The 21,284-nt window shown below is 41.5% G+C and overlaps 1 protein-coding gene across 1 annotated transcript in view; it reads right to left on the bottom strand.

Annotated features, from left to right (window-relative positions):
* ca16b (carbonic anhydrase XVI b) overlaps nucleotides 1–21,284 on the bottom strand; it is a 113,779-nt gene that overhangs the window by 2,387 nt on the left and 90,108 nt on the right. Inside the window, exons 9-27 of the mRNA XM_085353350.1 lie at nucleotides 18,816–19,000; nucleotides 16,122–16,230; nucleotides 15,967–16,016; nucleotides 15,118–15,853; nucleotides 14,048–14,186; nucleotides 11,535–11,626; nucleotides 9,781–9,872; nucleotides 8,177–8,273; nucleotides 7,980–8,062; nucleotides 7,427–7,561; nucleotides 7,197–7,331; nucleotides 5,937–6,109; nucleotides 5,673–5,808; nucleotides 3,861–4,007; nucleotides 3,327–3,420; nucleotides 2,841–2,917; nucleotides 1,556–1,684; nucleotides 1,247–1,393; nucleotides 939–1,081 (exon numbers count right to left, since the gene is read on the bottom strand). Coding sequence (XP_085209476.1) covers nucleotides 939–1,081; nucleotides 1,247–1,393; nucleotides 1,556–1,684; nucleotides 2,841–2,917; nucleotides 3,327–3,420; nucleotides 3,861–4,007; nucleotides 5,673–5,808; nucleotides 5,937–6,109; nucleotides 7,197–7,331; nucleotides 7,427–7,561; nucleotides 7,980–8,062; nucleotides 8,177–8,273; nucleotides 9,781–9,872; nucleotides 11,535–11,626; nucleotides 14,048–14,186; nucleotides 15,118–15,853; nucleotides 15,967–16,016; nucleotides 16,122–16,230; nucleotides 18,816–19,000 — 2,899 coding nt within the window. The remainder of the gene's footprint in view (nucleotides 1–938; nucleotides 1,082–1,246; nucleotides 1,394–1,555; nucleotides 1,685–2,840; nucleotides 2,918–3,326; nucleotides 3,421–3,860; nucleotides 4,008–5,672; nucleotides 5,809–5,936; nucleotides 6,110–7,196; nucleotides 7,332–7,426; nucleotides 7,562–7,979; nucleotides 8,063–8,176; nucleotides 8,274–9,780; nucleotides 9,873–11,534; nucleotides 11,627–14,047; nucleotides 14,187–15,117; nucleotides 15,854–15,966; nucleotides 16,017–16,121; nucleotides 16,231–18,815; nucleotides 19,001–21,284) is intronic.

Raw genomic sequence — 21,284 nt, 5'->3', positions numbered from 1 at the left:
AAGGGCTGTCAGCGAGTACACTTGAATCACAATGCCTCGGCAGTCTCTGCACTAGAATCCAGTTGAACTGCATAATGTTTGATTGAATGGTTTAACATTACCAATTAAGAGTCATGCATGCAGTTGCATATAGAAAGCACTGATGGAGGTCACAACTACATTTGCCACCACTGTAAATAACTGAATAAGTAAAAGTGAGAAAAACGTCAAATTAATTAATATAAAATAAAAGGTACAGTGCCAATTTAAAGGCAAAGTTGTAAGCAAATTAAATTAATTGGGCAGTAAGATGTGTTTCCCACTGACCTCTAATACTACTGGGTGTCTTTCTGCAAGACTCACAACAAGTTAATTTATAAAGAAAAAAAAATCATCACTGCACTGAATCAAAGAAAGCAAAAACCTGGCTGCATACAGCTTCCCTTGTCAGTTATAAGCATCCCATCATGTTCACACCTAGTATATAAATGAGTGGGGGAACACTGGGGCTGTTTTTTTTGCTCTTTGACAACTACAGGGAGCAAACAGATTTATTTTTCATTGTGAGGACATTGTGCAATGAGAACTATTCTGATAGGCGCTGCTGTTACCAACAGCAGCTAAGTATTTGTACAGACGTCTGGAGGAAAGACATCAGCTGGGAACATGGAAAACGTTTTGGTTGCCTGGTTACTAAAAACACTTCTGGCGTTTTGGTTTATCCTCCAAGTGCACACACTTAAGGATTTTTCAAAGCCCAAGCCATGGAAAGCACTCCATCTGTATCCCACTCGTGAAGACCCTACAATGTCACCACATCTACCAAAAATTAAGTTAACATCTGAGGAGACCTTCCCTTCTGAACTCTTCACATTTAGATTAACTTAACTTGAACCTTAACCCAAAGATTATTTAGTCTTTTCTCATCACAAAAGCCATAAAGGTAAATATAAACATACTCATCATGCACAATAGTGGGGCCATCTCGAGTCATGGCTTCCTCCTTGATGACACTAATGAGCTCGAAGGTGCTGCTGAGAGGGGCATCAGGGTTTGGCCATTTAGGGCACTGGAAATGCCTCACCTCCAGAACGTAATCGTCCTGTTGGAGAAGAAGAGCGCACACCCATGACATGTTTAATTAGGATTCTACACATTACAGCATTTCCCCACTGAAATAAAATGTAATAAAGATGATGAACTCCTGACGTGATGCGTCATGTAATAATAACCCAACACTGATGTAATGAGGCAGAGGAGCAGCTACCTGTGTGGCCTCTAGAATGAAGTCATGGATGATGATCTGCTCCTCGTTGGAGAGGCACAGTCTGTCCTTACTGATGAGTGTGACAGTGAAGGCGATGCAGTTCATGGCCTCTTCGCGACTCGGCCAGTAAACAAATTCATCCTCAGCCTGCAGGGAAACCATGAAAGAAACCTGGTATTTACTTTTTCACTAATGATTCATTTTCATTCTAAATGTTCACGTACAAACGGCGCACGTCCATCAGAAACTGCGGGACAGACAAATAAGAAACTTCAGAGAAAAATTGTATATTCTTCCACCATTACTTACCAGGCCGTGGTTGTCGGGCAACATGACAATAATTTGAGCGTTATGGTCCCAAATCATTCTCCAGAAGTCTGTGGTGGTATGAGGCAAAGGATGCTGGGTAATGATGAACTCATTGCTCCTGTAGTAGCCCTGAAATGACAGACAGTGAGCTTTTAGTTTTTCTCAAGGCCACAGCACTCATGCATATGAAATATTTCCCACACTAAAAAAAAAACCTTAAACGTAGTTAGGTCCATAATTTGTGGAAAAAGTAATTTTGCCTCTGTACACCACCACAGGTGATTTTAAATCAAACAACTGAAATGTGAATGAAATGCAGATTTGAGTTCAGTTGAAATTAAATTTCGAATTAAATGTTTAAGAATTCCAGGCATTTTAATACAAGAGATCCAAAATTTAGTAAAGAATTGACTGACGACCACATTTCATGTCCAGGTGAAGCTTTGTAATTTCACGACAAATGAAGAAGACATAACATCTGAAGCAGATTCAATGTAGTTTTGCAGTTTTTCCTTGTAATTTGAAATAAACAATCAGGAGACGCTTTCATGAATGTAAATACAGAGGGTTTACGACATGGTGCAAACCACTGGTTACGCTCAGGAACGAGAAGAGCAGATCAGACTTTGTCGGGAAACATTTAAAAGAACTCTGAAACAAAGACTTCAGACCGATGAACCGAGACTAATGTACCAGCATGATGACGAGACAGGAATACGGAGAAGGAGAGAAACAAGCATGACACGTCATCTGTCAAACAGGGTGGAGGCAATGTTAATGGCATGGGCATGTATGGCTGGAAATGGAACTCAGTCCCTAGTTCTTATTGATGATGTGACTGCTGACAGAAGCAGCAGGATGAAATGTGACATGTTCAGGGCTATACTCTGCTCAGATTCAGCCAAATGCTGCAGAACCGATCACATAGTAAAGACAATGTGGTGGTTTTGTGAGGTAGAACTATAAAATTCATGTCTCTGCTCAACAAATTATGGACCTACTTGTAACCTCCACATCACAATCACCATCATTGTCATTTAAATATAGATCGCTCTTTCTGAACTAGCCAGGGACACAGCTACAAACTAGTCTATAGCTCTAACTCTGGTTCATTTATAGCTATTTTCTCAGACACTCAGCACTGTCCCTGTCAAACAATTGCAAGACAGGAAACATCAGTCAATAAAATTCTTCAAAAAAAGACCACCCCAAAACACAAAAAACCCCACAATGACAAAGAGTAAACAAACAAACAAAAAATCTCTCAGGAGCTATCACACTGTACCATTATGTAGGATGCATTAATGTAATCTGTTCCTTTCATGCCAGGCAGAGTGGCGAGTCCAACCCTTGCTCGCTCCGCTGTTGAGAGGCAGAGATAGAAAAACACATTTTGAATCAGAACCCCGGCCTCTGTAATATTGCACTGACTGATAATGCACACATTTATTACCAGTCCCGACTGTTGCTATAGCAACAAGGACCTCCTTTTCCATCATCAGGGTTTCACCAAGGCATGGAAAGATTAACTTATAGGACTACGGCAACCGATTTTAATGTTGGAAATATGAATAAAGAGAGGCTGCAAAATCTGCCATAAGCAAATCTGAGTCCAATTCTCATTTCCTTTCATTTACAAAATTAACCAACACAAGATTGATACGATTCGTGGAAGATTATTTAAACACGTTCTTGCCGAGAGCTTGTTCGACATGACCTTGGTTCGCCGAAGCCTCGGCTCCATGTCAAGTATGCTGTTGTAAATACTCACAGGGAACCACTGAGGAATTGCGGTTCTTTTCCTTGTTGCAGTCTTTGTGGGCGCTGAAGCACTCCACAAAGCGTGTGTTGCACTGAGTCAGCAGCTGGCGAGAGAGAAGGCAAAATTAGATTTTAGTCCGGAGAGTCGCTGTAAATTAAAATCAAACACATAAAAACTAAGATATAATACTGTTTAAACCCCAAAATCAACAGCAAGTCTTTCACATTAATAACAAGCATGTGAATCTCAGGAGGAAGTGACATTATGTGGGAGCAATTAGTTTGTCTCTCCTGATGTTGAAAGAGCAGGAGCTTAATGAAACATTCATCAAGCTTTGCATAAGGCGGCAGGGGTGACAGACATGACTTTATTAGCATCAACATCAGAGACGCTCTCAATTTATTTCTGTCTGCGAGTGGAAAGCCGCCTGCGTGTTGCTAACAAGCTTCTGAGTCAAAGACCACCTCAAATGCAGCTGATGGAGCCACTGCTGACGCAGACAGCTCGTCTAACGCGACTAGTTAGACTTGCGCGCTTACTAACCCTGAACTGCTTCTCCAGCCGTGTGCGGCCTGTTGAGTTGGGTGTAAGGACGCTGTTGACATAGCTGTGAAGCTGCCAGGCGGGCACCTCCGTCTCTCTGCTCAGGATAGCCTCCATTAAAGCATCGTGGATGAAAACATACTGCTCCTGGTGGGAGACAAAAGGTATAGAGCATTCAGAAATGTTTCAATGTATCTTTATATTTTGCTTCCAAGGAGCCAGATTCTTTTAAAGTAGTCTCCAGCAATATCTCTCCAGGCTTTTTGAAGGTGTTTCAAAGTTTTTATTTTGACAACGCTCTCTTTTCGCTCATTTTCAGTCCAGTCGTTATACCTAAACAGTCTCACAGGAATTTTTTGTTTTGTTTGTTAAGTCACTTGACACTGACCTACGAATCATTCAAACATAAAAAGGCACCAAACTCAAAGGATGAATCAGTGATGTGTCAACACATAAAAGACAACGCAGCAAAGAACTGATTTTAAATTGTATCTTTAGGCACTTTGCTACTGGTAACCTGCTGCAAAAGCACAAAATTTGTTCCCATTTGTTTTGTTGAATATGTGAAAAAAGCCAGAGACAACAGGCACAAAATAGTGTTTTCCCTCCAACCAGATGATTCCCAAAGAGCTTTAAAAAAAACAGAGGAAGATGGACATGTGGAGAACAAAGGAGCCATTCTTACCAGAAAAAGCTGATGTATCCCAAATTACGTAAGAACTAGACTTCATCCAGTTATAGCCACCAAGCCGATTTACTTTTATTGACAAAAAGTGAGTTTATTAATTAAAATGCTTATTTAAAATGATTGTTAGGAAAAAAACATTATTATTATTATACATTTTTAATTCCAAGTACTCTTCCATGCCAAGTTTTAGCATTGTTTACTGAAGATAAAAATCAGACATCTACAGACATTATAAAAACAATATATTTAATTAAAATATAAATGATTAGATCATAAATATTGGATTCTGCAGAGTAACTAGTAGAGTCAGTCAAAAGAAATAAAAAAAGAAAACAAAACATTTAATCTGAATTTGTCCGATTCCCCTTTAAAAGTTGCTTCCTGGAAATCTTTCACTGCAGACGTCAAACTGACAGCAGGCAGAAACCTCTCTGTCAAACTGAACCTTTCACGGTGAGGATCATCAGTGCTGATCAGAGCTGGGTCTGCCACTATGAGCCCGATACCAAAAGGCAGTTTTCAGTTTGAAGAGTTTGCAGGTCAGGAGCGTGACCAGGAGTCTGCTTTTTGTTGGACATTCTCAGGGTTGTATGCCGTGAGGTGGGTCAGCCTGTCATTGTGGACTTCTAATGTAACATCCAAATCTTTGACAGTGAAATCAAAACTACAATACCTGCCTCTAACATTTAGTGAGGGTATTAAGATAAAATATGTAATATCTGGTTAAATTAACTGTTTTTTCCAAGGTAAACTGGTACTAAAAAGCTTACATGAAACCGTGGAAGAGACAACAACATCACATTTCCTGACAGTTGTCTGTGAACTGATCTCATAGAGAAGATAGCAGGAATATAAATGGATAGGGGCAGCAGGTAACTATGACCAATCATCCCATAGTTAAAAAAATGACTAAAGTGCTGCCAGAGGACAGCCAGTATGGACTCATTCTGGTCTCACCACATCACATTTTGCTCTGCGTGTTGCATTGAAACTGCAGGAAGCGTGACCTTTACCTGAGCTTAGAGTATCAAAGTGAACAGCTTTCATAACTCCCTATCCATCTTTAATCAGAGATGACCTTTAGAGACATTTCCCAGAGTAACTGATTATTTAGTGCTTCTTACCTCAGTCTGGACTAGGTAGTTGCGTTGTGTGCGGATATGTTTGAGAAAATCCAGGACGCTGACTGTGCTTTTGTCCTTGATTTGTTGCAGCATGCTGTCAATGACAATGTATGTTCCGGTGCGCCCCACGCCTGCACTGAAGAGCAGAGCGACAAGCAATATAAGCAAACCCGTACAGGAAGCTTTTGGCCAGGTCAGCAAATATGAGCCTAATGCTAATAAGTAACACTCATCTAGCCCAGGAGCTAAGTAATAATGATGTACCTGCAGTGCACCAGGACAGGGCCCATGTCTGCAGCACGAGCTGCAGACGAGCGGTTGATGAAGGTGAGGACAGGAAGGGTGTACTCCGGTACTCCCATGTCAGGCCACTGAGTGTAGTGATACTGGACCACAATGCGCTCATTTAGTTTCCCTTTCGGGTTCCCCTTCTGCCCCTGAAAGACATCAGAAACAACATTTCTGAGCACGGAACAAAATAGTCGGGAGATAAACAGCATAGCATTTGAAATCTCCCACTCAGCATTTCTAAACAGAAAAAAATAAAAAAATAAATAAAAATAAAGCCTTTATTTGTTCTTTACAACATTATAATGCGTGTCCTAGCGTAAGCATGTACAAAAAACTCTGGATCTCCCCGTGGTTACCCATGAACTGTGTACGGCTGGCTACTGAAAGAAAAATGGGTGATGAATGAATAGAAAAACTCGCACCGTTCACCTTTACACAAGGACATCCTGTGACTGCTCTGTGCTGTTTGGGTCCACATAATCCCTTAGAGGGTAGGGATACTACAAATCAATATTTCTCAGTGATTGCTTTTATTCTGTCCTGACGCAAATTTGGCACGGCCTCCGTTCACAGGACATGAGGGCTCACTAATGGTTTGATGAATATGACATTTTACTCTGTAACCTGCCCACAATCACTTAAAGTTCTATCCCCACAACAAAAACAAGTTCTAATATTAAGAATAGTTGTTACTAAATATTCGTTTCCAGGAAATGACTGGTGCAAGGTAGTCACTATGGTTACTGAATGTCTGGGGGTGGGGACCATACCAAAATGAATGATAATGAAAGCTGCGTTAAGATTTAACAGTCAGAGAGAGAGAACATGTTGGATAAATGTGACCTGATAAATCTGATTACCCTTATAAATCTGTCCTGATTTCATTTTTTGGGAAGGTTTTTAATTATAATCCACAAACCCCCGCGCCCCCCTCCAAAAAAAACATGACGCATCTCATGTTACACATGGATACAACCTTGGCTTGATCCGTTGATCTGTTCAGTGTAATCAGATGTTTCCCACTAATTCCAAATTGGAACAATATTAATAATTTTCAGAGTACACAAAAATTCTCTGCCATTAGAGCAGATTCATATTTACGAAATACATTTCTGAAGCAGGCAGATGTCGACCAGTGTTTTCTTTTGACTGGACCGTGATGTCGATGTTTCAATATTTCAGCAGGTTCAACCCACTAAGACAAAGTTTATTATAGTGCAAGTGTCTGGTTACCTTTTTAACTTTAGTGTTCCTAATGAGGAAACGGCGCAATGTGTAGCAAGCGTGCACTTTGGTGCTTTTCAGGGTCACCACGATGCTTCCATACTGCTCGCTGTTCTCTGTTGGCCAGTACTGGTCACATTTCCTCTGAAACACACAGCATGCACAGAGTTACATTTGAACCTATCTGAATTACAGTCAAATGTTTGCTTCGATTATGCGATAGCTCAAAGTGAACCTACTCTTCCTTTCTCCACAAGGTTCGTGATCATGACTATGACTCCAGTGTTCTGCTCCCACACCATCCTCCAGAAGTCCTCGAATGTAGACTTGAGAGGGCCCTGAGCAGCTATATAAGCTCTGGGCTGGTTGTAGCCCTGAAAACAGGAGAGTGGAGGGAGTGTTGTTTACTGGTAAGATGCAATCACTCCTCTATCAATATTCCTGATATAGCTGATGCAACCGATTTACTGGCGAAACATGTGCCGGTCATGAAATTCACTCCTTGAGCTGACAGTAATGATACGTATTCATGCATGAATACATTTCTCAAATATAAATGTAAAATTTTTTATTACTATCTGTCAGGTTTATGACTTGGACACCTCGATTGATATTTTAAACAAAGCTGTCAGCAAGCCGTTTAGCACTGCCAATAACTCTTTCACATCGCACTATTGCTTCATTCAAGTCGCTGTTCAGCTGAAGCGGTTCAGACTCGCAACCTTTCCATTTCAAAAACAAAAAAAAAGAAAAGTAAACCTTCAACAATGTTAAGTGGCTGGTTGAACTCACATCCACATAGTTGGCATTAATGTAATCCGAATGTTTGGCATCTTTTCCTGCCAAAGCCCGTAATTTCACCCGGCTGTGGTCGTCTAAGGGGAAGCATTGACATATTTGTGAGAATTATTAAAAAGATGAAAACCCGTTTTATGAACACTATTGGAATCCAAAGCGGCAGACGTAATCAGATTTTACAGCTGACTCACAGGCCACAATGTTGATGTATCTGTTTTTGTGCTTGTTGTCAGGATGATTGGAATGTTCTGCTGTGATTTTCAGGTCGGCTGTGGAGCGTTGGACCTCCTGCAGGGAGGGAAAAAAAATAAACAGAAATTGATTTTATTAAGGAGGCTAGATCTAACAGAATTACATTCTAAAAAGAAGTTATATTTACTCAAAATCTCAGTGTTCTTTCTGATACTATATTGTTGGGGAAGTTTTATTTTTTTCCACCCTACAGATCTCCCCTGTGCACAGCTCATAGCCCCCAATTTAAAGCCGAACCTCTAGCATGGATTCTGTGCCTTATTCAAGGACGCTTCAGAGCAGATGCTTGCTGCAACTGGGGCTTGAACTCGAGCCTCTAGTAGAACAGCCTTCTTCTTTTCTACAGCACGATGCATTCAGTCACCCCCCCAAAAAAACAATCACGTCCAAAACGGCTTCGTCGTGGTGCATTTGAACATTGCGCACACAGGCATCACATTACATGACCCCAATTAGAAGGAATACACTGGGGGTGAAGCTTTTGCCTCCTTTCTTAACCTAGTTACACAGAGAGTGTGTTCCCGTCCGGTCAACCGGCAGACAGACCTTCTCTAATTAACCTTCATCACTCTGGTCTCTCTCTCCATCTTTCTCTCAACCATCTGTTCAAAATTAGCAACCCCGCGCATGAGTGTGTGCATGATATAATGTCCAACCATTGTTCAGATTTGGCAGGCCCATTTGGAGAGAGCGTGCACAAAAGATAAATTCTGCGCTCAGTAGTTTAGCAGTATCAGCACTAGTTTATGTGCTTTTATGCAAATTTATGTAATTTTTTCTTTTTTTTTTTACTTCAAAGAAAATCTGGAAACTTCTCATTTGGTTTGTTGGGTTTGGACTGGTGTGAAAACCCCTTAGTAGATGTATCTAAAATAATGGAAAGTGAAGATTGCAGTGACAAGATTTTCATAAAGCTTGACCTCTGACCTTTAGATTGATCGAACTTGCCTGAGATTACATTAGATACAGATACACAGCCTGTCTGACTCGGTGACAACAACATACCATTGGCCTTTTATGGCTGAGCGGTAAACTACACAGAGGAAGACTACGAGGAAAGTTCTTCCCTCGAGCAGAGTGTGGCGAGGTTTGTGGCGTGAAAGCAAAGCAGATCCACTGGATTGGCTCGATTTTATGGTTCTTTGTCTAAGTGAAAGAAATACATAAAACGCAGCAACAACACAGTAATTATTTTAAAAAGCTTTTCGTACCCTTTCCACTCGCTCATCTCCATTCATGATGATGCTCCTTTATCAATAAACCTTCAGGACCTTCTCTTTCGTAAATACAAATGAGTAGTAAAGGACTGCAAGACCTGCTGTCAGCACAAAGTTGTCAAAACTGCCCAATCAAAGAGCTGCATGTTGGCATACATGACCTCTTGTTTAGTTTGTAGGTAACGTAAAGCAGAGTAGAACTAAAAGGCAACAATGGATGTTTTAGCTCCTTCATGCAGACCAACAAAACCCAGCTCTGATGTAAAACACGACTCTGTACGCAGCGAGGGTTAACAATGCTTCACAATGTTGTGTCAAAAGAGTACCTCAAACTCCTCAGCAAAACCCTGCATGTTGTTTTTGTAGAGCTCCATGACGTGTTTCACAAACTGCTTAACAGGGATGGCCTCCATGTCATCTGCAGGGGAAGCAGTAAAAACAGCAAGTGCCCATTATGTCATCGCTTTTTTACTCACTAACAGAAATTAAAGAAATTTGTGACTTTGTTTTTTACTTTTACGCGGCATCACTACATCAGTGAGACTGGTAGATTATTTTTAACAAAAGGAAAAGATTTAAAAAATAAATAAATAACCAAGTGACCTCTATCACAAACACCTAGATTTTGGCATTTTGAGCTGTACAGGAAGACACATCTGTCTCATCTGAGCCAAATCAGCTCCAAATCACACATGAAAGATCTTTGATAAGGCTGGTCAGCATCACACAGGGACAGTGCAGGAGACCCAGCTGTCATCACTGCCGATTCTGGCCAATGTCTTAACTAATACACACTAGCAGCTGGGGCCTCCGAGGCTTTTACTTGCCTCAGTGGCTACAGCATAGAGGTGAATTCTTGCCTATTAATCTGGTCATTTATCAAAGTGTCTTTTTTCCATCTATATTAGTGTCAAGAGACTTAGCCTGATCAGTTCATCAGAGTAGCTCTGGGTGAAATGTGGCTTTGTGGCAGCTAGAAAGTGTAATAGACTAAGGCTGATTAGGCCCATTCTTGACAGGACATAAAGCTGAACAAAAGGTGGGCTTAAAGGTCCCACGGCTCCATTTCAAACTTCTGAATCACTACAAATACACACAAATAGATAAGCAGAGAGAAAATATAGTGGGGGGAAAAAGAGAGGAACAAACAAACAAACAACAAGAGAAACAAGGGAAGAAACAAAGAAAGAGCAATAAAAACAGAGTGCATGCAGAGTCAATACTAGCATCATGATTATAGCTCGACTGATGTCACAGCCTTGAAATGTCCCTGAGCTTAAAGCGACTGTGAAAGTAAAGTCTGATATCGACTAGCTGCCACTCCACTGCTGCCTGGGACAATAAGGGCTAAGAAAAGCCAGTCACACAACTTCTACAGTGCTGTTTCCGGAGTCAATTCACATGTAAATGAACAGAAACTGCAAAGCAGACATTAAGGTAATACAGAAAACCCTTTGAAAAGATTTAATGACGCCTTGTAAATGTGCAATACATCAGTAGACATAAATCGATAAAAGTCAGTCAAGAGTCCATTAGTCCTCTGTTTATGTCTTAAAAAAAACTATTTTTAAGGTTACAGAACAGATTTAATAAACTAAATTTAAGTTTTGTCTTAAATCTTTTTATGGTTAAAAAACAGATTTATTAGATCAGACTCAAAATTTCTGCAATGGGAACATCTGCAACAGTGATTCCTTATATTTGTAGTCTGATAAATTACCTCTTCACTGGCACCATCATGTACCTGAACCATTTATGGATTACCTTTAGCAAACAAATGCTGATCTGCTACTGTTAGCCTAAAGCGGTGGAGAACTTGAGAAAACACTTCAGCCATTACTTTATTTTTTGGTTCATTTAAATCACTTTTAGCAAACTTCAACTTGCTTGTTGTCCAACTTTTTTTTTGCACATTAACTAATACAATACAGTACTTTTTTAAAGCCACAACCTCACATACAAATCATACCAAACAGGCTTCATGCAAGTCCCGTTTCAGTCTGATGTGTGACAAAGTACACGCTGGCTCGTTAAAACTGATAAATTAAATTTCTGGCACAGTATAGAAAACATAGCTCACCTGGTATAGGGATGACTGGGATATTCTCATTGGCCACCACCCGTGGAGAGCTGCTCTCCTCCACATAAAAGTGAGCTGTCTGGAAAAATCTCCTGCAGGGACCCAGAGAGATAAGTATAGTGAATGTGGCACAGTAAACCCACCCACTATCAGCTCAAATGATGCAGCCAAGTGTATTGAGGGAGTCGTTAGCCGGTTGTTCTCAGATCCGGTCCGTCAACATCAGCATAGAAATGTTGAACAGAATGACAACAGCAGAAAACTCCTAATGAAAACCCCAGAGAAGTTAGGACACAGCTGATCGCACACAGAGTGAGTGGCTCCTGGAAACAGAGCCTTCGCTGACTATAGGGACCAGGTAAACAACTCACGGTGACACGCTGCAGCGCCGAGCCGAGTTTGGCTCTTTATGCAAACCGAAGACAACTAATCCAAACACATTTTCTCTTCTCAGGGCCTCTTTCAAGGGACTTTGAGGACAAGGAAATCAACTTCAAGATGCATTTGCTGGAGTAAATACTCATTGTTGGCAGCAGCTGCTGCCTCTGCTGCTGCTCAAAAAGCTGTTTCAAAAAGCCTGGATCTTTGCAAATACTGCCAGGACAATTCAATCAAAATTTTCATACAGCCTGAAGTTCAGAGTTCACAGAGTGACAAACTGCAAGCAGCCATGCTCTTTCGTAAGTATTGAGGTTATTTATCTGGTGATATTAAAACAGATTTGTAAAAAGGTCAGCTGTGCATTAAAAATAATCAGCAGCTCTAGCGTGACTGACAACAACCAGTGAGGAACCGGAACACCTGGTATACCAACTCGCATGCAATCTGTCCTATAAGACCCACGTTTCATCCCAGTGCTAACATACCCCAGCTTTAACCCTACCTGTACGCCATGCAGAGGAGGGAGCAGATGCTAGTCATTCTTAGAGAGATGAAACCGAAACAAAAAGGTGGAACTGCATTTAAAAAGAAAATGCACAAAGAGAGGAGCCAAACAGAGACGGTGACAGAGAGAATTGATAGAGAGAAAAGAGAGCGCGAGAGAGGAAAGGTGAAAACAAACGGGGGAGGAGCGCTCCCCCCGGTTTCAGTCGCAGCCTCCCGATCTAATGGCCTCCTTTGAGGGCAGATGTGGTCCTGCTAACTAATCGGCATCGTCCATGTCGTCTTCCTGACTCTCAGAAGAGCAGCTTGCATTAAGGCCAGTTTAACAGCTTTATTAATGAATTCCAATTAAGAAGAAAAAGAAAAGAAAGAAAGAAAGAAAAAAAAAGAGGTGGGACTGGGTTTGTTCTCGGTTTTATATCTGTCAGTTTTCAGCCAACACCTTGAGCCTCACAGGCTTCCAGATGGGCAACACCAGCAATTAACACCAGACTCATAACCTCAGATAAACCCAAACAGGGAAGCTTTAATAGATAATTCACTGGCCACACATTTCTCCATAGACGCCTCTAAAAATCAAATGTATGGTGGAATTAAGCCGATATGATAATGAACAAAACATCTGGAACTAGAGAAACTCACGGGTTTAGCCTCTGTGTCACTAAGAGAGACCACGCAGAGGATGAAGAGTAAACGGCTTGATTTCATCTTTCACCGTAGCCTTTTCCCTAAGGGAAGCAGGCATTGTCTGTGAAGTGTCTGAGCTGTCACAACAGCAGCTGCGATGGCCATTTCAAATCTCAAAGCTGCCCCTGCTTTTCTACTCAAATACCCAAACTCTCGCTAACCGAATCTGTACAGTCATCTTGCTTTCAGCTCTGGTTTTTTACACCTCTGTGGAGCCAATAACCCCGCTTTTAATTATATCTCACTGTTTTATTATCTGTCACAGCAAGGTGATATAAACATTTGCTGTGGCGATCAAATCAAAAAAACAAAAAAAAAAAAAACATTTAAATGCATTTAACACATTTCAAATATTTATTTCTAAAGAGTCTATAAACAAATAAAATCCTTTACAAGTAGCGGCAGTAAATATACACAGGACCAGCTGAGGAAGTAGCCTACAGTGCCATTTGTTACTCATTAACCAGCCGACATGTGCTTGTGGCCTGGCCTGTGTAATTACTCGGGCTCCAATAGCATGGCTGGAAATTAGCCCAGCAGATGAAGACACAGCTGGGACCCATGCTGGCATTGCGGGGCCTTCAGGTCTCCTGCCCCTCACCCAAGTGGGTGATGGGCAAAATGTACAAAGCAAAGGGAAGAAAGCAGCATTAGTACCCTTGCTAAGCCCAAACCATGCTGAGGACACTTAAACGCAGGTGGTTTACTTAGTAGAAAACATGAACAGAGAAAAAAAATGCATTCAAGAGGTCCAGTGTGAGTGAGGGGCAGCTGTATTTTTATACCTCTAAAGGAGGAATCAGAGACATCATCATCCCCACACCCAGTAAAGATAAGGCTTTTTATTTTCAATAAAAGGCTACAGCACTTCATCATAGCAATTTACTGTTCTAACAAACTAAGATGGAGCCCCGGGAATGAGGTTGTGAACTCTCTCTCACCTCCAGTAGACCATCACAATTAGCAGCATGATGAGGCACAGCAGAGTGAGAGCAGACACCACCACCAAGGGGACAATCCACACCATCCTGCCCATCCCCGGGTGAGGTGGCGGCATCCCATTGGACATGGTGGTTCTGTCTGAAAGACAAAACAAACACATGTTAAATGTCTAAATATGTCGTACCGACTTATACAGTTTCATCTGTGCTCTTATAAAGTGCCTCCGTGAATATATTTAAAGGCTATTCTGATGTTTTGTTCGCAGATAAAATGGAAATCTTGGAACAGAGTAGGGTTAGTCTTTGCGTCTTCTCTTCAGTTAAACGCTGGGACACTATGCTAGGCTTTTCTCCATTAATTCTATAATGTTCACGAAATAAATTGTTTCCTAAAATTAAAAGCCTAGACAGAAGTCATTATGGAAAAAAACAAAAACAAACACAAACACAAATCAAGGAGAGAACAAACACATTTTACAAGAGCTCAAGATTAACTCTAATTAGATGATTAAAACAATGTGATTGGGTTGGTTGATCAGATTCAAAAGAAAACCACAGTGTTGTTTGTTTATATTGTTATTGATAATCACTAACGGCAACTGCCTTTTAACATTTTTCAGTGCCACTTCTAGTATTTTCATGGTTTGTTGAGGGGGAAATAAGACAAAAAAAAGAGGCAAAGACATCTTCATAAATGCTCTCCCTCGAAACAAACTCTTTTAAAACATGCTTAAAGGAATTCCTTGAGGCGCAGTCCCTCTGGCAGACAGCCTACTTCTTCCTTCAGGTCTCTGTGTTGTAGTGACACAAATGCCTGGGGCTCCGTCTTTGACCGAGATGGTAACCTGTGTAGTTAGCGTCTTATATCAAGTTATTTGTTCTGCTAAACTGGTCTCTGTAAGTGCTGGTGGTGTTTACAGAACTGTGCTTTGGAAAGAAGTCTTGCCTGGCACAACAGCCGACAACAAGGGAAAAAAGGCTTAACAAGAGTTCAAAAGATTTTTCAGTATGAGGAGGGGGAAAAAAAGAAATAAAAAACAACAACACAGGAATCGAAATGTCCTGCTCACCAGTGTGGACAGAGAAAGGCCAGCTGTTTGCATTTTCATTTTCAGTGGGGATCTTTGTAGGTAAATTCTTGGGAATTTGCGTCTTTACGCTGCTATTACGCGGCTCCTGAGTGGACACTGGGTTTACACCTGTAGGGTTGCTCTCCACGTCTTCACCAGTGCTCGGAGGTACTGTGGTGCCTTTAACTGTAGGTTTCCCTTCTCCTTTCTCTTTGGCTGTGGATGCGGGGGTGGGGATTAAAGGTTTTTTGGCCAGAGTGCTGTTTGCTTGTTTCTCCCCATTGTCAGTTCCAGTCTTTTCCTTCTTCTTCTTCTGCTGCTCTTCCTCCTCCTCCTTCTCCCCATCTTTCTCGCCTTCCTCCCCCTCCTCTTCACCCTCGTGCGGAGCATTATTCTCCTCAGACGCGTTGTCTGTCTCGGAGCCCTGAGGTGGCGTCTGCTCGTTGTTGGACTTTGCGGGCGCGGTGGATGGACGAGTGGGGTTCTGAGTGGCTTGAGGCGCCTGCGTGGGCCAAACAGAGCTGGGCATGGAGGAGATGACCCCTCCGCCGACACCCAAGCCTGCCAGCAAGGTGCTCGTCACTACCGATGCCACCGTGGCCTGGCTGCCACTAGAAGAGGGGCCCATCCCTGTTGCCATGGAGACAATGGAGAAGTGGATACCAGAGGACGTCCACGTGGAGGAACCAGAACTGATTGGAGCCATGTCTGCTGAGGACGCAGGAGAAACTGTGGGCTGAGGGAGATGGGCAGAGAGGGGGGGGGGGAAATGGTTACCCAACAGAATATGACATGAACGTCACTGAGATGCAAAAAGAAATGTGCACTGCCATCTTCTGGTCAACTAACCATCCCAGTCTTCACAATTCGAGATCCTTCAAAAATTCTTGTCGTATTAGCTGTGAAACAAAAGAGGGAGGGACATAAAATATTTATATATCCATCTATTAGTGCATTTGAAGACGGAACAAAGGCCTTAGAGTACACCTGCTGTGACCACATACCTCTGAACAACAGTGTTTGGCTAAAATCACTGCGCAGATCATGTTGACACACTGCCTGCACTCTGAACAGGTACAGGATGTCAGGAGAAACGTTAGTGATGACTGCTTTCTGTAAGAGAAAACACACATAAAATACTGTCAATTCTAACTGAAATTGCATCGTAATAGATGAACACATTTGAAAAGGCAGATGCTAATAATTCAAATAGCCTCCAATGAACGCTTTCCATTTTAAACTACTGCTTGTCCAATAGTCTGTGGCCCACAACTTCCAAGCTGTTTAGAAAGGTTATTTTCTGTTTAATTTAATTGTGTTTTTGCAGGTTGCAGACGGCTTAACTTGTATTCAAAGTGCCCTCAGAATAGGTGGGTGATTGCCTCTGGTGTTGCAGAGCCAGTATTTCTCCAAAATAATTCAGATAAAGGTGTCCAGAGATAGAAACTGAAAATTGAAATGGAAATGAAGTGAGCAAAATAAGGACTTTAGTGCAGAGAGGGAGAAGTGGACAGAATAATGTGAGAAAAAGAGGCTGATCGACTGTATTAATGGAGTGTAACTGCACGGACAGAGCACCACACGGACACTATAATCACTCTCTCAGTCAGCCATTTGAAATCAAAGCACAATGCAAATTTACAGGTCTCCCACTTCACCACGACAAATAAATCATGTTATTACATTAATGCATTCCACGCAAAATAGTCACTTAGCCTCACGAGCCCAACATGGTTCACCAGTCACATCATGGGTAATACATCTTCCGTAACAAAGTTTAGATGACACTTGATATCTAAGTAAGCATTTTCACAGTGCAGCAGCCTTTATGGAGAACGCGCTGCTCTTTTGTGGCCACAGAGTACAGAAAATGAAGACTGTAGAGATATAAGAAGAACATCAGGGTGCAGTAATCATTAACAGAGAGCTAAAAAGAGATGCCAAAATTCACAAATAATGAGAGAAAGCTATGGGTAACATCAGGTATAAATATTGTTGCTGCAAGTGAGATGTGAACTTCTGTCCACAATGAGCGGCAATAATTCAACAAAGGGAATAATATTAACTTATGGTATGTTTTCTGATGAGAATAACAGTTTATTTTGTGGAGGAGTTCTTGACCGCCAGAAGCCTGGTTGCATATTGATTTCAGCTCACTTGTCCATCATTTTCTAAGCTTCAGTAGCTACATTCGAAGCTCAAGTTCTCCTCCAGGCATGTTTTAGGAAACACAGTATTAAAGATAAGCTGCGCGGAATAATAATTTGTGTCTGAAGTGTTTTTACCCTCACAAAGTAGTTCAATTACCTGGTTTAAAATTCTTAAAATTACATCTCCTCCTCCTTTCTCCCAGAATCTATGAATATGCAAATCATTGTTCATTGTGTAACTGCTGAACACAACGCGTCTCCTTATTCACAGAGTGTGTGCGCGCACCGGAGGCATCGAACTCGTGCAAGTTCCACGCTGCAAAATTTGCTTCATAATGTCATGAAATCATCCTGTAGAACGATTGTTTAAAAAAATTTCAGTGCCAGACTCTGCAATTGGATCCTTCTGCACAGTGAAGGTTAAACATCAAAGTGAGGCAAACACGCTTGAGTGAAGGGGGTTATTACCTTAAAGGATTAGCCAGCTCTTGCTCTCAGATCTCACCCCTTCTGTGCAGTTACCCACACCAAATAGGAGTCGCTAGTGCAGCAACATTACAAGATCCCTCACGAGCTTCCAGCCCATGACAACTGTGTTTATTGGAATGCGCCAAGCTGGAGGTAGCATTGCCACCAGGGAACTGATCCCAGGTCTCTGAACTGGTGAGATGAGATTTTTCTCCTCTGCACTGTTTATATCAAAAAGCAAGTCATGCAGACTATAAAAACAGCTGGGGGTCAGTGGGCTTTAAAGAGATGCACAGCTGGGTGTTGGATTTCCACAAATGCAAAAATATGTGACCAGAGAGAAGAATATATAGAGTGAAAAAGAACAGCCCTGTAGGTGCAACCTCCTGCAGATATATCTGTGGACACCACTGAATATTCTGCTGAAAAGCTACAGTAAGAACCGAAGTGTGCTAACTCACTGTTTAAGGCAGCGAGATGAATTATATGATCAGTGGAGCAAAGATCTAAAAGGGTACATTTGCTCTGCATATGTTACTAACAGAAGTTTCTGTTGAAAGAGCCGCTCGTACTGCCTGAAAACTGAAGATTTTTTTAAATGATTGCTTTTTAAATTGGGAAAATAAAAGCGAATATATTATTTTGTTTACGCCGCCTCAGTCTGTATGCGTTTTTTTTTTTTTTTGTTCACCCTGTAATAGAGGTGCCTACTTCTGAGGCTGATTCAAACCTAAATGCAAATAAACAGAGGGGTAAATGCTACACCTGGATAAAGGCCACAGCTGCAATTTTGAACACATTATATATACAGTATCTCAGTGTGACACGTCAAAGTTTGTGACGGGCCTGTGCTTCTATTCTTAGACAGGTGAGTGACAGCAGAGTGTCTGGGCCCTCATATCAGCCAACAGCCACATGCAGAGTTCATCATAACCTGTCACCTCCAATACACACCGTCACTGATCTGGCCAACCTCTGATCCTGACAGATACATCTGAGGCTCTGCACACCAATCGGAGCTGTTTATGCAACATTTATTGTAAAATAAATAAATAAAAGCTTTTAAACAGCCACACTCACCATGCTCTGATCCCCGGTCTTGGTGAAGGTCTTTTCATCAGCGACATCACGTTTCACCCAGCTGTAGGAGACCATGTAACTGGTGATAGGTGGGTGGTAGACTGTCAGAGGGCGTTCCCAGCTCACCATCAATGCCGTCTGGTTTAGTGGCTGGATCTTCATGCTCACTGGGGCACTGCTGCACACTAAAAAGACCAGAGAGGGGAAAAAAAAGAAGGATATGAGAACAAGGCAGCATGAAAAGAAAGAAAAGGGGAGGAGGGGGACGAAAAAAAGATTGACAAGGAAGTAAACAGTGGTGTCACTTTTTCACTGACTGAATACAGCTCGGTGAAGATGGAAGACTGTGATTGGGATGACTGCTTGACCACATGTGTTTTTGTCTGTCGACATGTGTGGGTAGAATGAAGGTTGCCTTTTAACGGGCTTATTACAAAATCCCGCTTGCTTTGACTCAAAGCCATTTCCACTTGAGAAACACCCAGAAGTGCACAAAGCTAAAGTAACTCAATAACAAAAATACTCCTGAAGGCTTCAGTTGGGTCACGCACAACCTCCGGCGTGTGCAGATTGTCAATCTGGACGCGTTGTGCCTTTTTCATGCCAAAAAAAAGAAGAAGGGGGAAAAAAAAAAAGCACAGGCAAAATGTAAAAGAACCAAGCGCCGCGTGGCGGGCATGTGGTACAGATTATCTAGCAGCAACATGCCCATACCCAATTTGTCTGAATTTCTACGAACATTATTGCTAAGGATTGTCTTATTGCATTGGAGTCACACTGGGTTAAATATGTACACTTGGGTTTTAAGGGGTATTTATTATTTTCTTCTTTTTTTTGGGTTGTATGGAAGCCCCAAACGCAATTTCATTGTTCTTGACAATGACAATAAATAAATAAATACTAAATACTAAATAATTTGTCAGATTAAACACTACGCACAAAGGAGACAAAAGATAATCTGTAAATCGTCCTCAAGGTGGCAGTGCAAGCTGCAGCAAGGATATTTACACAGGGCTCCATCAGTATGGGTAAGGGACAATCTGGACATGCTTCTCAGCAGATCAGGGCAACAGCAGTCAGGAAATAGTGTCAAATGATTATGTGCTCTCAGAGTTTCTGCCAAATTGAAATTGTCACCACAGTTTTCTCCATTTGCACACTGAAGCTATGACACAAATGATGCACCACGATATGTGAAAGGGAGAAAAGGGAGACAGGGTGGAAAGAAATCAGTCAAGAGAACACGGGGGAAAAAACAAAAGGAAGAAAATCTCGGGGTGTTGATTAGATGTGACAGGTGCGAAATGTATTATAAACCTGTCGGATGTGTGTTGTCAACCTCAACAATGATAATTTAATAGCAGCTGAAGATGTCACTGCGGTTTTACTGCCTGCATCACTTCTGTCATGGCAATCATCATCCTTTTAACAATCAGCACGCACATATTAGTAACCATCTCAGCTTCTCCCGTTCTGCATATTGCAAAGAAAACTTAAAAAAAAAAAGAAAAAAAGATTCTTCTCCTAAAAATGTGTCATCTGAGCAACCTTTTCTTAAATGTAGTCAAGTTATGAGCAAACGCTGCGACCCAGGCACTGATTTCAAACTTAGATGTGCACGTGTTCGTTTTGTGAAAGTTGCACTTGGTAAAAACCGGCGCAGAGCAGGATCGAGTGGAAACAAAACCTTAAGCTGACAATAAAATGTACATACTGTTTTAAAAGTGGAGGAATTCTTTTAAACGCTGTAACCTTCAAAATTCGCGTTTCATAGAGGTTCCACCTCGGTCTACAACACCACTCAGCACAGAGCATGAATCTTTCACTGTCTACCGAGCGGTGATGAATCGACGGTTGTCAACAAACAGCAGTTCCAAAGCGTCTCACTTCTAAAGCCTTTACAGTATTTTTTTTAAAAGAAGCTGTTTGCAGCATTGAATGATCGAGGAGACAAGGATTTTACTCTAAACACAATGAGGGGGGGGACAAAACTATTCATTGTGAACTCTGCAGGCGAGCTGAGTAATGCGAGTCATCTCAACCACCAAAAACCAACGCAGTAACTACAATAATCATTTAACGGTGATGCTCACTGTCTATAGCTTTAACCATAATCTTAACACCTACTGATTTTTTTTAAGACTAATGCTGCTTTAATTAAAATGAAAGGCTGACTGGGTGAAAATCGAGTAACTGCCTACTGTAGGAGTAAAATGCCAAACATTCTTCGGTTATAATTGTTCCGGAACAAGGACATGGCAGCCTTTCTCCACTTTATATCTTTATACATTCATTACTTTTCAGTTCTGTGCTGTAAGTGACAACACAAGAAAGTTTAAAGCATCATTGTGGGTTCTTGGAAACTGTCGCTGTCATTTTCTACAGTTTCGAAACATATTATCAGTTCCCTAACCTGAGAATATAATGAACACAGCAATCTGATAAGACATATAAAAAGCATTATCACCA

This window comes from Diplotaxodon limnothrissa, linkage group LG5 (assembly GCF_057381915.1).
Source record: "Diplotaxodon limnothrissa isolate DT_005_m linkage group LG5, D_limnothrissa_male_GT1.1, whole genome shotgun sequence".
Classification (NCBI taxonomy): domain Eukaryota; kingdom Metazoa; phylum Chordata; class Actinopteri; order Cichliformes; family Cichlidae; genus Diplotaxodon; species Diplotaxodon limnothrissa.
The sequence above is the reverse complement of the archived record's forward strand: the minus strand, read 5'-3'. Positions and strand labels throughout refer to the sequence as shown.